Source organism: Dermacentor silvarum, chromosome 10 (genome assembly GCF_013339745.2).
Source record: "Dermacentor silvarum isolate Dsil-2018 chromosome 10, BIME_Dsil_1.4, whole genome shotgun sequence".
NCBI lineage: Eukaryota > Metazoa > Arthropoda > Arachnida > Ixodida > Ixodidae > Dermacentor > Dermacentor silvarum.
Window position 1 is genome coordinate 42249027 of NC_051163.1, and position 14620 is coordinate 42263646.

The 14620-nt window shown below is 50.5% G+C and overlaps 1 protein-coding gene across 1 annotated transcript; it reads right to left on the bottom strand.

Moving 5' to 3' along the window:
• Positions 1-63: 63 nt before the first annotated feature.
• LOC119431485 (uncharacterized) lies at positions 64-12384 on the bottom strand. The gene has a single exon (XM_037698965.1). It carries the CDS (start codon positions 12382-12384, stop codon positions 64-66), a length of 12321 nt encoding a protein of 4106 aa, XP_037554893.1.
• Between the last annotated feature and the right edge of the window lie 2236 nt (positions 12385-14620).

Consider the following 14620-nt stretch of genomic DNA (forward strand, 5'->3'; position numbering starts at 1 on the left):
TCCTCTTCTTTCTGTGGGACGTTTGTCAGAAGAACTGCTCCAGAAGGCGATGATGTACGTGCGTTAGTCTTCAGCAGTGACTTCTTCCTTAACTTGAGCAGCGCCTGCCAGTGCTCCTCCTGGCTGTACGGAAGGTCTCGCTCTCAGCGCTTGCACTGACCAGCGCTCGCTTTGAGTGGCCGTTAGGTCGGCGCCCTGAGTAGCGTGGACGTCTAGCGCAGATTCGATTCGGGGTACGAGTGCGCCGGTAGTAACCGCTGCTGGTGCCCCAGGTATGCGTTCCATGGACGGGATAGTGTCAGAAGTAACCTCGCCTTTTGGTTCTTCGACAGGTCCTGTGATGGCTGGCCGAAAAGTTGGCTCTGTAAGTGCTTCTCTGTAAGTGCACCTCATCTGCTCTTCGGCTGCCACCGGAGAGACTTGTTTTACAGGGGCTTCTTTTTCAGACCGGCTTGCTGTAACTCCAGCTGGCGCTTCGATGAAAAGTATTGCTGCAGTTTGCTGTTTCGTGGCTTCTACGTCTGCGGCACCAATACTCGGCGCTTCACTCATCTGTTTCTGCGCCGTTCGGGGAACCAAGGCTTGGGATGGCTTCTCAACGACTTCGGAAAGTACTAGCTCGGCTGGCTGGTATATTTTGAATTCTTCGCTTTCGGCAATCGTTGGTCGCAGCTCCCTCCGTTCTCCCTCTGTTGCCTGCACTGGGGCATGATCGTCAACCTGCGGCGTGTCTTTTGTGGGCTCTAAACCACTTTGTCTAACTTCAGCTATAGTGGTTATTTCACCGAACGCTGCACGTTCTTGAGGCTCCGTTAACGCCGGGTGAACATATAATGCAGCTTCCGCAAGAGCCTCCGCGTGCGCAGGTACTTGAACCAGCTGTGGTTGAGCCCTCTCAGAGATTGCTTCTAGCGCCGGTATTTCATCTTCAACTGCAATTACTGGTTGCGGAGGGCACGTAGGCTCGACATAGTTTTGCTCGATCAGAGCGTACCGAAGGACATCATTTTCCGGAACGGTGGCAGTGGTTATGTCAGGCTGACCAGCGGCTTCCTCGTGGCGTATTTCGTCCTTTACTTTCTGCTGAGGTAATACGACCAGTGCCGTCAGCTCAGTATCGGTGTTTGGTTTCTCTTCAACTACAGCTGCCCGGGAAAAAATGTGCTCTATCTGAGGTAGCTCAGGGCCAGATTCTAGCTTCTGGAGCTTTGTCGTTTCCACGGCGATCTTTTCTGGCGCTGCGGTCAATATACGAGCTTCTTCTTGGTCAGACCGTTGACTCGCCGTGGGGATCATATAATCTTTTTCGAAAGCCTGTATCGTCGGTACATCTTTCTCAGGCTCAAATGTTGTCTCGTCTTGCATCTTAACAAGCTGGGCTAACAGAGGCATTCCAGAAGGTGTCTGGGTCGTGGATACATGTGTGTCTACCTGTGCAGGAAGGTATTCAAGTGCCAATGGTTGCTCGCTGCTTTCCAAAGCTGTCGAAGACTCCACAGTACTTTGCCCGGCTTTAGGGACCTTTTCTGCGTGGCCTGCAGCAGAAAATTCTTCAAAACCAGCGTCCGCCGTCGTTTCCTCTGGCTGCTGGTCTTCCTTCTCTAGGTCCTCTCTCATCGTAGGAAACTCCGTTTGCTCGTCGATTGGAATACCTATTTCGTACGATGACCCCTGCTTGTCCTCCTGTACCACCGCTTGAACTGATGCGGCCACCATTTCATCGGGAACGTTCGTGAATGGCGCTGCTTCTTTCCGTTCAAATTCCGGTTCGGACGTGGGCCCTTCGCTGTGCGGTTCTTCTCTTTGTTTGGGCTCGGACCGATCTGGTCTTGGTGGCAATGTATGGGGTCCTGATGCATCACCCTTGGTACCCGCTCCGGGAGGCTGATTGTCCGAGGGCGGGTGAGGTGTCACGGCAGTAGGCGCGGTGTCGCCAAGTGTGACGATCCTCTCCAGTACCTGTTCCTCGCTGGCTACGTATTGATAGGCCAGATTATCTGTGAAGTCTTCTTTTACAGGTTCTGTGAACTCCGACGAGCTGGAGATGCTTCTCACCGGTTGTCCATCCTTGATAATGACCGAGTATTTGGCGGTCTTCTTTTCGTGGAGACGCTCAATTCGGCGGTCGGCACCAGCCGCTCTGGTCAGCTCCTTCTCCCAGGCCGCACGGCCCCTGGAAGCCTCTTCCGCGGCAGCGACGCTCGACCTTGTTGACCACGGTGCCGAAATGTCATGCGTTCGTTCTATCGCACCAGCAGGCGGCACTTTTTTAGGTTCTGTGATGGCATGTATCCCCGCAAAAACTCTGAGGGGTTCATCACGTTTAGGAGAGATCACAGTCGCGTAAACGCCTTGTTCCGGGAGCTCGGAGACAGAATCTGGCGGTTTGGGTACGGGCGCAAATTTAGGCCTTTCTTTTTCTAACTCTCCCACTTCAACGACTTCGCCAGGAATTCTTGATGTTTCTTCGGCGACAGGGCGCGCAACGCTTTCGGACAATTCGGCCGGCTCAGGCGTAACGGAGATGACTGCTGCGGGTTTCCATTCTGCCACAGCTTTTTCTCCAGATACGACCTGATGAGTAGATGGCAGAAGCTCACCTGCCGAAAGCGGCTGCTCTGCTGGGGTCATCACAGATTCAGGCCTGAGGACGAGCGGCTGTGCAAGTTCGACTAAGGACGATGCCTCCTCTGGCATAGGCACAAACGGTTGTGATTCCTTCACTTCCGGCTTCAAAACGACAGACTTGATACGTGCTTCTTCTGGCGCAAGCCTTTCTGCATGTTTTTTCGCCTCCAGAACAACAGTTGGTGCCTTCTCGTCATAGAGAGTTAGTGCCACCTTTTCCTTCCTCACGCCCTTCCCGAGCTCTTCTTCTTCCTGGGAAGACTGTGTTCCAGTACTTGACGGCAGCTCTTCGTGATCAGCTTCGTAATCGGGCACAGTTACTGTGATTTCCTCTCCTCCCTGCTGCGTGGCCCTTTGCGCGTGCTTCAAGCCCGTAACATCGCTCACCTGCCGCGACCGCTTGCGAGAAGACGGCATTGAGACGTGCGAAAAGATGCCACCCGTGGAGGGTTTCTCCTGAGCAGACGTAGGGAAAGCAACCAAAGACCCCTCCGCTGACTCTCCCGCTTGAAAGGCCGGCACAACACGTCCTTCAACCTCCTCGCGATCAACAACTGCGAGCCGGGTTTCTTTCTTTTCGGTGATTTCGGTGCCAGTTGGGGGCCTTATCTCCATCAGAGCCCACTCCTGAACGACAGAAGACACCTTGCGCAGATCAAGTGCAGGCCCTTCCTCCACAGATACCGGGAGTCCAAGCGCTTTAGCTTCTACCACGGAAGACGCAGACGGTAAAGATTCAATATAAGATGTCTCCGCATAGGAAGATTTAGGCGGAGCTTTTTGTGGGTGGGACTCGAGGGCTGGCGTGGTTTCGGTGTATGATGGTTCTTTTGCAGCGGCTTCTGCTGCTTCTCTGGCTAAAGATTTTGTGTGATACCCAGGTACAACCGAATCTGTTGGAGGCATCACTGAAGAACGGCGCCTCATTTTAAATGCAGCGGCCGAGGGAGGCAGCGCTACGACTTTTGATACCTTTTCTTCAGCCCCGGCCTCATGGTGAATTACTTTACGTTCTGACTGTTTTCGCTTCAATCCTAGATCATCTGCAGCAATAGCTTCAGGGGCAAATGATTCGATGTGGGGTGTCGTCTCTTCGTAAGAGGGAATGGGCGGAGCTTCTTGTCGAAAGGATTCGAGGGCTGGCGTGGTTCCGACGTACGAATCTATTACGGCGCCTGCATCTACAGTAGTTGGCACTTGAGGTGCTATCAACTCAGTGATGGCACCTTCTGCTTTCACTGCAACAGGTCCCTCGATTATCTCTTCGACTCGTGACTTATACTGGTACAAAGAGACAAGGGCGGTCGATGGCGGCGTACCAGAGGAAGGATGCTGCAATTCCCTTGAAAGTGGTGCAGAAATCATCGCTTCATGCTTGGACGGCTCTTCGACAGGCATTGCTTCTCGAAGTTCGGGCATGCTAGCGAAAGGTTTCGGCTGCAGTTTCACAGCATCTGTGGGAATTTCTTGAGGAGGATATCCATCTGTGTACGGTGTCGTGTCTACGTACGAAGGTATCGACGGTGCTTCTTCCGGGTAGAACGCGAGGGTTGGCGTGGTTTCGACGTATGTCAGTTCTTTTTCGGCAGATTCTGCTACCTCTCTGGCTGAAGATTTTCTTCGATATCCTGGTACAACCGCAGCTGTTGGAGGCATGATTGAAGAACGGCGTCTCGTTTTCAATGCGGTGAGTGAAGGAGGCGGTGGTTCGACCTTTGTAATCTCTTCTGCAGCCCCGACTTCCCGGAGGACCACTTTTTCCTCCGAACGTTTTCGCTTCAATACTTGATCTTCCGTAACGAGAGCCTCAGGAGGAAACGATTCTATGTAGGGTGTGGTCTCTTCGTAAGCGGGTATAGGCAGTGCTTCTTGTGGGTATGACTCGAGGGATGGTGTGGTTTCAATGTATGATGGTTCTTTTGCAGCAGCTTCTACTGTCTCTCTGGCTGAAGATTTTCTACGATAGCCGGGTACAACCGCAGCTGTTGGAGGCATGATTGAAGAACGGCGTCTCGTTTTCAATGTGGTGAGTGATGGAGGCGGTGGTTCGACCTTTGTAATCTCTTCTTCAACCCCGACTTCCCGGAGGACCACTTTTTCCTCCGAACGTTTTCGCTTCAATTCTTGATCTTCTGTAACAAGAGCTTCAGGAGGAAACGATTCTAGGTAAGGCGTGGTCGCTTCGTAAGAGGGTATAGGCAGTGCTTCTTGTGGGTATGACTCGACGGATGGTGTGGTTTCGATGTATGATGGTTCTTTTGCAGCAGCTTCTACTGTCTCTCTGGCTGAAGATTTTCTACGATAGCCGGGTACAACCGCAGCTGTTGGAGGCATGATTGAAGAACGGCGTCTTTTTTTCAATGTGGTGAGTGATGGAGGCGGTGGTTCGACCTTTGTAATCTCTTCTTCAACCCCTACTTCCCGGAGGACCACTTTTTCCTCCGAAAGTTTTCGCTTCAATTCTTGATCTTCTGTAACAAGAGCTTCAGGAGGAAACGATTCTAGGTAGGGCGTGGTCGCTTCGTAAGAGGGTATAGGCAGTGCTTGTTGTGGGTATGACTCGACGGATGGTGTGGTTTCGATGTATGATGGTTCTTTTGAAGCAGCTCCTACTGTCTCTCTGGCTGAAGATTTTCTACGATAGCCGGGTACAACCGCAGCTGTTGGAGGCATGATTGAAGAACGGCGTCTCGTTTTCAATGTGGTGAGTGATGGAGGCCGTGGTTCGACCTTTGTAATCTCTTCTTCAACCCCGACTTCCCGGAGGACCACTTTATCCTCCGAACGTTTTCGTTTCAATTCTTGATCTTCTGTAACAAGAGCTTCAGGAGGAAACGATTCTAGGTAGGGCGTGGTCGCTTCGTAAGAGGGTATAGGCAGTGCTTCTTGTGGGTATGACTCGACGGATGGTGTGGTTTCGATGTATGACGGTTCTTTTGCAGCAGATTCTACTGTCCCTCTGGCTGAAGATTTTCTGCGATAGCCTGGTACAACCGCAGCTGTTGGAGGCATGATTGAAGAACGGCGTCTCGTTTTCAATGCGGTGAGTGAAGGAAGCGGTGGTTCGACCTTTGTAATCTCTTTAGCCCCGACTTCGCGGTGGACCATTTTACCTTCTGAACGTTTTCGCTTTGATTCTTCATCTTCTGTAACAAGAGCTTCAGGATGAAATGATTCTAGGTAGGGCGTGGTCTCTTCGTAAGAGGGTATCGGCAGTGCTTCTTGTGGGTATGCCTCGAGGGATGGTGTGGTTTCGATGTATGATGGTTCTTTTGCAGCAGCTTCTACTGTCCTACTGGTTGAAGATTTTCTGCGATAGCCTGGTACAACCGCTGCTGTTGGAGGCATGATTGAAGAGCGGCGTCTCATTTTTAATGTGGTGAACGAAGGAGGCGATGGTTCGACTTTTGACACCACTTTCTCAGCTCCTGCCTCGTGAGGGACCACTTTACCTTCTGAATACTTTCGCTTCAGTTGTGCATCATCTGTAGCAAGACTGAAGTCAATGTAGGGCGTGGTCTCTTCGTAAGAGGGTATTGGCGGTGCTTCTTGTGTGTAGAACTCGAGGATTGGCGTGGTTGATATGTATGATGGCTCTTCTTTAGCGGCTTCTCCGGCCTCTCTGTCTAACGATACTCTGCGGTACCCTGGTACAATCCATTCTGTTAGAGGCCGGACTGAAGAACGGCGCCGAACTTGCAGTGCAGTGTCTGTAGCAAGAGCTTCAGGAGGGAACGGTTCTAGGTAGGGCGTGGTCTCTTCGTAAGAGGGTATAGGCGGTGCTTCTTGTGGGTATGACTCGAGGGATGGTGTGGTTTCGATGTATGATGGTTCTTTTGCAGCAGCTTCTACTGTCCCTCTGGCTGAGGATTTTCTGCGATAGCCTGGTACAACCGCTGCTGTTGGAGGCATGATTGAAGAGCGGCGTCTCATTTTCAATGTGGTGAATGAAGGAGGCGATGGTTCGACCTTTGACACCACTTTCTCAGCTCCTGCCTCGTGGCGGACTACTTTACGTTCTGAATGCTTTCGCTTCAGTTCTGCATCATCTGTAGCAAGACTGAAGTCAATGTAGGGGGTGGTCTCTTCGTAAGAGGGTATTGGCGGTGCTTCTTGTGTGTAGAACTCGAGGATAGGCGTGGTGTCTATGTATGATGGCTCTTCTTTAGCGGCTTCTCCGGCCTCCCTGTCTGACGATACTCTGCGGTACCCTGGTACAATCCATTCTGTTAGAGGCCGGACTGAAGAACGGCGCCGAACTTGCAGTGAAGTGTCTGTAGCAAGAGCTTCAGGAGGAAACGGTTCTAGGTAGGGCGTGGTCTCTTCGTAAGAGGGTTTAGGCGGTGCTTCTTGTGGGTATGACTCGAGGGATGGTGTGGTTTCGATGTATGATGGTTCTTTTGCAGCAGCTTCTGCTGTCCTACTGGTTGAAGATTTTCTGCGATAGCCTGGTACAACCGCTGCTGTTGGAGGCATGATTGAAGAGCGGCGTCTCATTTTTAATGTGGTGAATGAAGGAGGCGATGGTTCGACTTTTGACACCACTTTCTCAGCTCCTGCCTCATGAGGGACCACTTTACCTTCTGAATACTTTCGTTTCAGTTCTGCGTCATCTGTAGCAAGACTGAAGTCAATGTAGGGCGTGGTCTCTTCGTAAGAGGGTATTGGCGGTGCTTCTTGTGTGTAGAACTCGAGAATAGGCGTGGTGTCTATGTATGATGGGTCTTCTTTTGCGGCTTCTCCGGCCTCCCTGTCTGATGATACTCTGCGGTACCCTGGTACAATCCATTCTGTTAGAGGCCGGACTGAAGAACGGCGCCGAACTTGCAGTGCAGTGTCTGTAGCAAGAGCTTCATGAGGAAACGGTTCTAGGTAGGGCGTGGTCTCTTCGTAAGAGGGTTTAGGCGGTGCTTCTTGTGGGTATGCCTCGAGGGATGGTGTGGTTTCGATGTATGATGGTTCTTTTGCAGCAGCTTCTACTGTTCTACTGGTTGAAGATTTTCTGCGATAGCCTGGTACAACCGCTGCTGTTGGAGGCATGATTGAAGAGCGGCGTCTCATTTTTAATGTGGTGAACGAAGGAGGCGATGGTTCGACTTTTGACACCACTTTCTCAGCTCCTGCCTCGTGAGGGACCACTTTACCTTCTGAATACTTTCGTTTCAGTTCTGCATCATCTGTAGCAAGACTGAAGTCAATGTAGGGCGTGGTCTCTTCGTAAGAGGGTATTGGCGGTGCTTCTTGTGTGTAGAACTCGAGGATAGGCGTGGTGTCTATGTATGATGGCTCTTCTTTAGTGACTTCTCCGGCCTCCCTGTCTGACGATACTCTGCGGTACCCTGGTACAATCCATTCTGTTAGAGGCCGGACTGAAGAACGGCGCCGAACTTGCAGTGCAGTGTCTGTAGCAAGAGCTTCAGGAGGAAACGGTTCTAGGTAGGGCGTGGTCTCTTCGTAAGAGGGTTTAGGCGGTGCTTCTTGTGGGTATGACTCGAGGGATGGTGTGGTTTCGATGTATGATGGTTCTTTTGCAGCAGCTTCTACTGTCCTACTGGTTGAAGATTTTCTGCGATAGCCTGGTACAACCGCTGCTGTTGGAGGCATGATTGAAGAGCGGCGTCTCATTTTCAATGTGGTGAATGAAGGAGGCGATGGTTGGACTTTTGACACCACTTTCTCAGGTCCTGCCTCGTGAGGGACCACTTTACCTTCTGAATATTTTCGTTTCAGTTCTGCATCATCTGTAGCAAGACTGAAGTCAATGTAGGGCGTGGTCTCTTCGTAAGAGGGTATTGGCGGAGCTTCTTGTGTGTAGAACTCGAGGATAGGCGTGGTGTCTATGTATGATGGCTCTTCTTTAGCGGCTTCTCCGGCCTCCCTGTCTGAGGATACTCTGCGGTACCCTGGTACAATCCATTCTGTTAGAGGCCGGACTGAAGAACGGCGCCGAACTTGCAGTGCAGTGTCTGTAGCAAGAGCTTCAGGAGGAAACGGTTCTAGGTAGGGCGTGGTCTCTTCGTAAGAGGGTTTAGGCGGTGCTTCTTGTGGGTATGACTCGAGGGATGGTGTGGTTTCGATGTATGATGGTTCTTTTGCAGCAGCTTCTACTGTCCTACTGGTTGAAGATTTTCTGCGATAGCCTGGTACAACCGCTGCTGTTGGAGGCATGATTGAAGAGCGGCGTCTCATTTTCAATGTGGTGAATGAAGGAGGCGATGGTTGGACTTTTGACACCACTTTCTCAGGTCCTGCCTCGTGAGGGACCACTTTACCTTCTGAATATTTTCGTTTCAGTTCTGCATCATCTGTAGCAAGACTGAAGTCAATGTAGGGCGTGGTCTCTTCGTAAGAGGGTATTGGCGGAGCTTCTTGTGTGTAGAACTCGAGGATAGGCGTGGTGTCTATGTATGATGGCTCTTCTTTAGCGGCTTCTCCGGCCTCCCTGTCTGAGGATACTCTGCGGTACCCTGGTACAATCCATTCTGTTAGAGGCCGGACTGAAGAACGGCGCCGAACTGGCAGTGCAGTGTCTGTAACAAGAGCTTCAGGAGGAAACGGTTCTAGGTAGGGCGTGGTCTCTTCGTAAGAGGGCTTAGGCGGTGCTTCTTGTGGGTATGACTCGAGGGATGGTGTGGTTTCGATGTATGATGGTTCTTTTGCAGCAGCTTCTACTGTCCTACTGGTTGAAGATTTTCTGCGATAGCCTGGTACAACCGCTGCTGTTGGAGGCATGATTGAAGAGCGGCGTCTCATTTTCAATGTGGTGAATGAAGGAGGCGATGGTTCGACCTTTGACACCACTTCCTCAGCTCCTGCCTCGTGACGGCCAACTTTACCTTCTGAATACTTTCGCTTCAGTTCTGCATCATCTGTAGCAAGACTGAAGTCAATGTAGGGCGTGGTCTCTTCGTAAGAGGGTATTGGCGGTGCTTCTTGTGTGTGGAACTCGAGGATAGGCGTGGTGTCTATGTATGATGGCTCTTCTTTAGCGGCTTCTCCGGCCTCCCTGTCTGACGATACTCTGCGGTACCCTGGTACAATCCATTCTGTTAGAGGCCGGACTGAAGAACGGCGCCGACCTGGCAGTGAAGTGTCTGTAACAAGAGCTTCAGGAGGAAACGGTTCTAGGTAGGGCGTGGTCTCTTCGTAAGAGGGTATAGGCAGTGCTTCTTGTGGGTATGGTTCGAGGGAAGGTGTGGTTTCGATGTATGATGGTTCTTTGGCAGCAGCTTCTACTGTCCCTCTGGCTGAAGATTTTCTGCGATAGCCTGGTACGACCGCAGCTGTTGGTGGCATGATTGAAGAACGCCGTCTCGTTTTTAATGTGGTGAGTGATGGAGACGGTGGTTCGACCTTTGTAATCTCTTCTTTACCCCCGACTTCCCGGTGGACCACTTTACCCTCCGAACGTTTTCGCTTCAATTCTTGATCTTTTGTAACGAGAGCTTCAGGAGGAAACGATTCTATGTAGGGCGTGGTCTCTTCGTAAGAATGCATAGACAGTGCTTCTTGTGGGTATGACTCGAGCGATGGTGTAGTTTCGATGTATGATGGTTCTTTTGCAGCAGCTTCTGTTGTTCCTCTGGCTGAAGATTTTCTACGATAGCCTGGTACAACCGCAGCTGTTGGAGGCATGATTGAAGAACGCCGTCTCGTTTTTAATGTGGTGAGTGATGGAGACGGTGGTTCGACCTTTGTAATCTCTTCTTTACCCCCGACTTCCCGGTGGACCACTTTACCCTCCGAACGTTTTCGCTTCAATTCTTGATCTTTTGTATCGAGAGCTTCAGGAGGAAACGATTCTATGTAGGGCGTGGTCTCTTCGTAAGGGGGTATCGGCAGTGCTTCTTGTGCGTAAGACTCGAGGGATGGTGTGGTGTCGATGTATGAGGGCTCTTTTTCAGCAGCTTCCACTGTCGCTCTGTCTGACGATTTTCTGCGAGACCCTGGTACATTCAATTCTGCTAGAGGCAAGACTGAAGAACGGCGCCGAACTTGCAGTGTTGTGTCTGATTGAGGTATTGCTTCTACCTTTGACACCTCTTCTACTCCGGCCTCATGGAGCATCAGCTTTCCTTCTGAAAGCTTTTGTGTTAATTCTTGAGCTTCTGTAAGCAGTGTCTGAGGAGCAAGTGGTTCGATGTAGGGTGTGGTTTCGTCGTAAGATGCTATGGGTGGAGCTTCATCTGGGTAGGGCTGAACGGCTAGCGTTGACTTAACGCATGACAGCTGTTTGTCTGCATCGATTTCTTGTAGTGCTGTCTCCCCCAGTGCTCCATCTTTCGTATTTACAGTTTCTACTTGAAGTACACCGGGAGCTGCTCTGAGTGCTTCACAAGGCTCAGGGACTGTTGGAGGCAGTGGTTCTTCTCTCTTCGCTACTTCAGCTGTCGTTGCTTCGGTAACTGCAGCTTCAATTTCCGGAATCTGTCTTTCTAATGCTGGACCTTCTGCTGTATCAACGACAGAGGTTGGAAAAGGCTCAGCTAGTTCTCGGGATTCGGATTTTTGCATGGCATGTGGTTCCTTCACGGCCGGAAGTCCTTCCATCTCATATTCGACCGAAAGCTCAACTTCCATTAGGATCTCTGCAATTGTCGGGCTAACCATTGTAGGGTGGTCTTCGGTCGCCCGCAATACCTGATTGTCCATCGTTCGTATTTGTTGGTCCTCACTCCCAAACGGTACGGGGCGTTCAACGATGCGCCACTCAGATGCCTGGCTCTCAGACACTTGCGTGCTGACGCGTCTCTTTGGAGGGTGCTTGATGAGCGCCGTTTCCTCTTCAGTCTTTTCTCCGGCGGGCCCTTCCCAGTCTCCGCGAGGCTCGACAGTCTCGACGCGCGTCATCGTCTTCGACGGCAACTCCTCGACTTGCTTATCCAGTCCTGCTCGTTCGACGAGGGTGTCTTCGACTTCAGAACCAGCGGTTGTTTCTTCGGGAGTCTTGAAGGGCACCGGTCTGTGCGCCTCCTCTGCGGATTTGATGACATCCGGCCGGGAGGTGCCAGGGGCGGTGAGTTTGGCCATTTCTTCTTCGGCGCCTTCACTTGGGAAAGGCAACTTGTGGTCTGCTTCCCGCTTGGGCGCAGACGAATCGGAGAACGACGTGTACACTGTGACCTCGTCGGCGCTAGTGAGTACGGGTTTCTTTTCGCGCTCTAGATCGGAAAGCACTTTAGCGATTTGGGGCTCACCTACACTGGATTCCATGGTTGTCGGTGCGACGGTCGCCTCCCCCTGGAGCCTCGTCACAACCAGCGCGTCCTCGGTCTTGCCCTCGCCCACAGTTTCGGCGCTGCGCACGGGATGCCTGAGCTCGGCGTCCAGCTTGGTGTCGGTGCCGATAGTGCTGGGAAAGTCCATGTAGGACAGTGTGTCTCCCGCCTGCGTCTCCCCTGGAGCTTCGCCGGCCTCCTGCCCCTCGGCGCCTTCTTCCTCGACGAAGCTGTGCTCGGAGCCGACCAGCTGCGAGAGCGTCCGCACCAGTTTAATTTCACCGAATCTCCTTACCGTGCGTTCCTCGGGCACAACGCTGCGCTGCTTGAGCGACGCGATGAAGCTCGACTCGGACTGGCTGATCCGTGTGTTGTTGCGTGCGCTCGGCCGTTCCAGCGCGGGCAGGGATTTTGACTTGCCCAGTGCTTCCCTGGTGCTCCTCGGCGGCGCGTCCTCAGTGGCTCCGGCGTTGTCTTCGGCATTCTTTTCTTTCTGATCGAAGGTACCGCCCGATTTTCTGTCCTCGTTGTCCGCCATGGTTGTCGGTGCTGCCGTTGTTTGCACTCAGAAGGAACGCCCTGGTTACCCTGCTGGAGGTAGTGACATTTCTCGTCAAAACTCAATTGAGTCGCGGAATTTTGAGCCGGGGTCGTTAAGGGACCCCAGCATGGGGGTTAATTTTGGGGGCCACAGCCCACTGTTTGGGACAAGCGGGCTTAGCTGCTTCGTTTTTTTCTTCTTTAAGCCATGTTCTGTTTTGCCGCCCTTATGCGTGGCAAAACAAGCGAAAAGAGTCAAGCGAAAAGTGTCAGAGTGGAAGAACATGTTTAGTGCGGCGTTGAAAGGAGAGAACGAGTAAAGTAGCAGGAATAATTTGCTTGCATTCCTTTTAACTGAAACTAGCAAGACGCGAAGACAAAGAAGACAGTACAGGACATTGCCCACAGCATGGAATTGCCACTGACGCTTCACAAAGCGAAGTATGGAAATTTCTCCTATACCCTGTTTGTTCTTTCCTGCTAGCTTTCGTGTATTCGTACCTTACTTTCCAGCGGAATTTTAATGCCATTAGCATTCTGCGGGAACTTCACTCAGTTTGCGGTATGTATGCATGTTTATGTATGTATGTATGTATGTATGTATGTATGTATGTATGTATGTATGTATGTATGTATGTATGTATGTAGTATGTATGTATGTATGTATGTAGTATGTATGTATGTATGTATGTATGTATGTATGTATGTATGTATGTATGTATGTATGTATGTATGTATGTATGTATGTATGTATGTCTGTAGTATGTATGTATGTATGTATGTAATGTATGTAGTATGTATGTATGTATGTATGTATGTATGGTATGATGTATGTATGTATGTATGTATGTATGTATGTATGTATGTATGTATGTATGTATGTATGTATGAGTATGTATGTATTATGTAGTATGTATGTATGTATGTATGTATGTATGTATGTATGTATGTATGTATGTATGTGTATGTATTGTAGCGTAGTAGTGAAGATGAAACAGCAGCAATACTGTAAATGACGAAACTAGCTTTATATTGGGCGAACTTGTGCCCACAAAAATAGACTACACTCAAAGAACAACGACAGCGGCGAACACATTCGGCGGTCGTCAAAAATATGATCTCCGGGTCAAGCGCGTCGACATTTATGCATGAGTCATCGAAGGTGCCATAGTAATCGCTGGTGTCCGCGTGTCTTCCAGAAAATGCTACACAATGCGCGTTGCGTATGCATGCAGTCAGATTACACAACGTTCGGTGACAACAGTCAGCGAATAGTACCATCCATAACATTCGAGAAACTTCCAATACACGCAGGGACGTCACCCGCCGTGGTGGCTCAGTCAGCTAAGGCGTTGTGCTGCTGAGAACGAGGTCGCGGGATCGAATCCCGGCCGCGGCGGCCGCATTTCGACGGAGGCGAAATGCAAAAATGCCCGTTTGCTTGCGTTGTAGTGCACGTTCAAGAACCCCAGGTGGTCAAAATTAATCCCGGACCCTCCACTACGGCGTGCCTCATAATCAGAACTGGCTTTGGCACTAAAACTCCAGAAAGAAGAAGAATACACGCAGGCGAGTCCTGCCTTGAGCGATAACATTTGTTAGAAGGTGAAACGCGGTCACCGGAGGAATATGTATATATATATAAGTATATATATATTGTGTGAGCATTATATTACCCCTTCATCTTCTTCATCTGTATATACTCATCATCATGGCCAGCGTCATTCGCTTCAGCGCGCGGCCTGCATAATAAACCGTTGAGGTTGAACAGCTGTCTCGCAATATATATATATATATATATATATATATATATGTATATACACACACACACATATATATATATATATATGTGTGTGTGTGTGTGTGTGTATGTCCACGCTTAACTTCTTTCACGCCAATTTGGGTCACTGGATATGTGACACTGTTAGTTAATGAACGCCTAGCGTGGAGTAGCAGGCCAGAGGCACTTCACTCAGGCCGACCTCTCCAATTTTGCGCCATTAAAATGATCTCTCTCCATTGGCGCCAACGTTGGCCACTAGGTACGCGTCACTCATGTGCTGTGTTTCTCAATAATCATTATATAAAACAAATTAGCGACAATTACGCACTAAGCATAAGATAGATCGCTAATAGCATAAAAGCCACTAATAACCACCGATAAAGACACATTTTGCTTGTCAATGTTGCAGTATCTCCATGGAACGGGCCTGCACGCTTATGTTTAGCTCCAT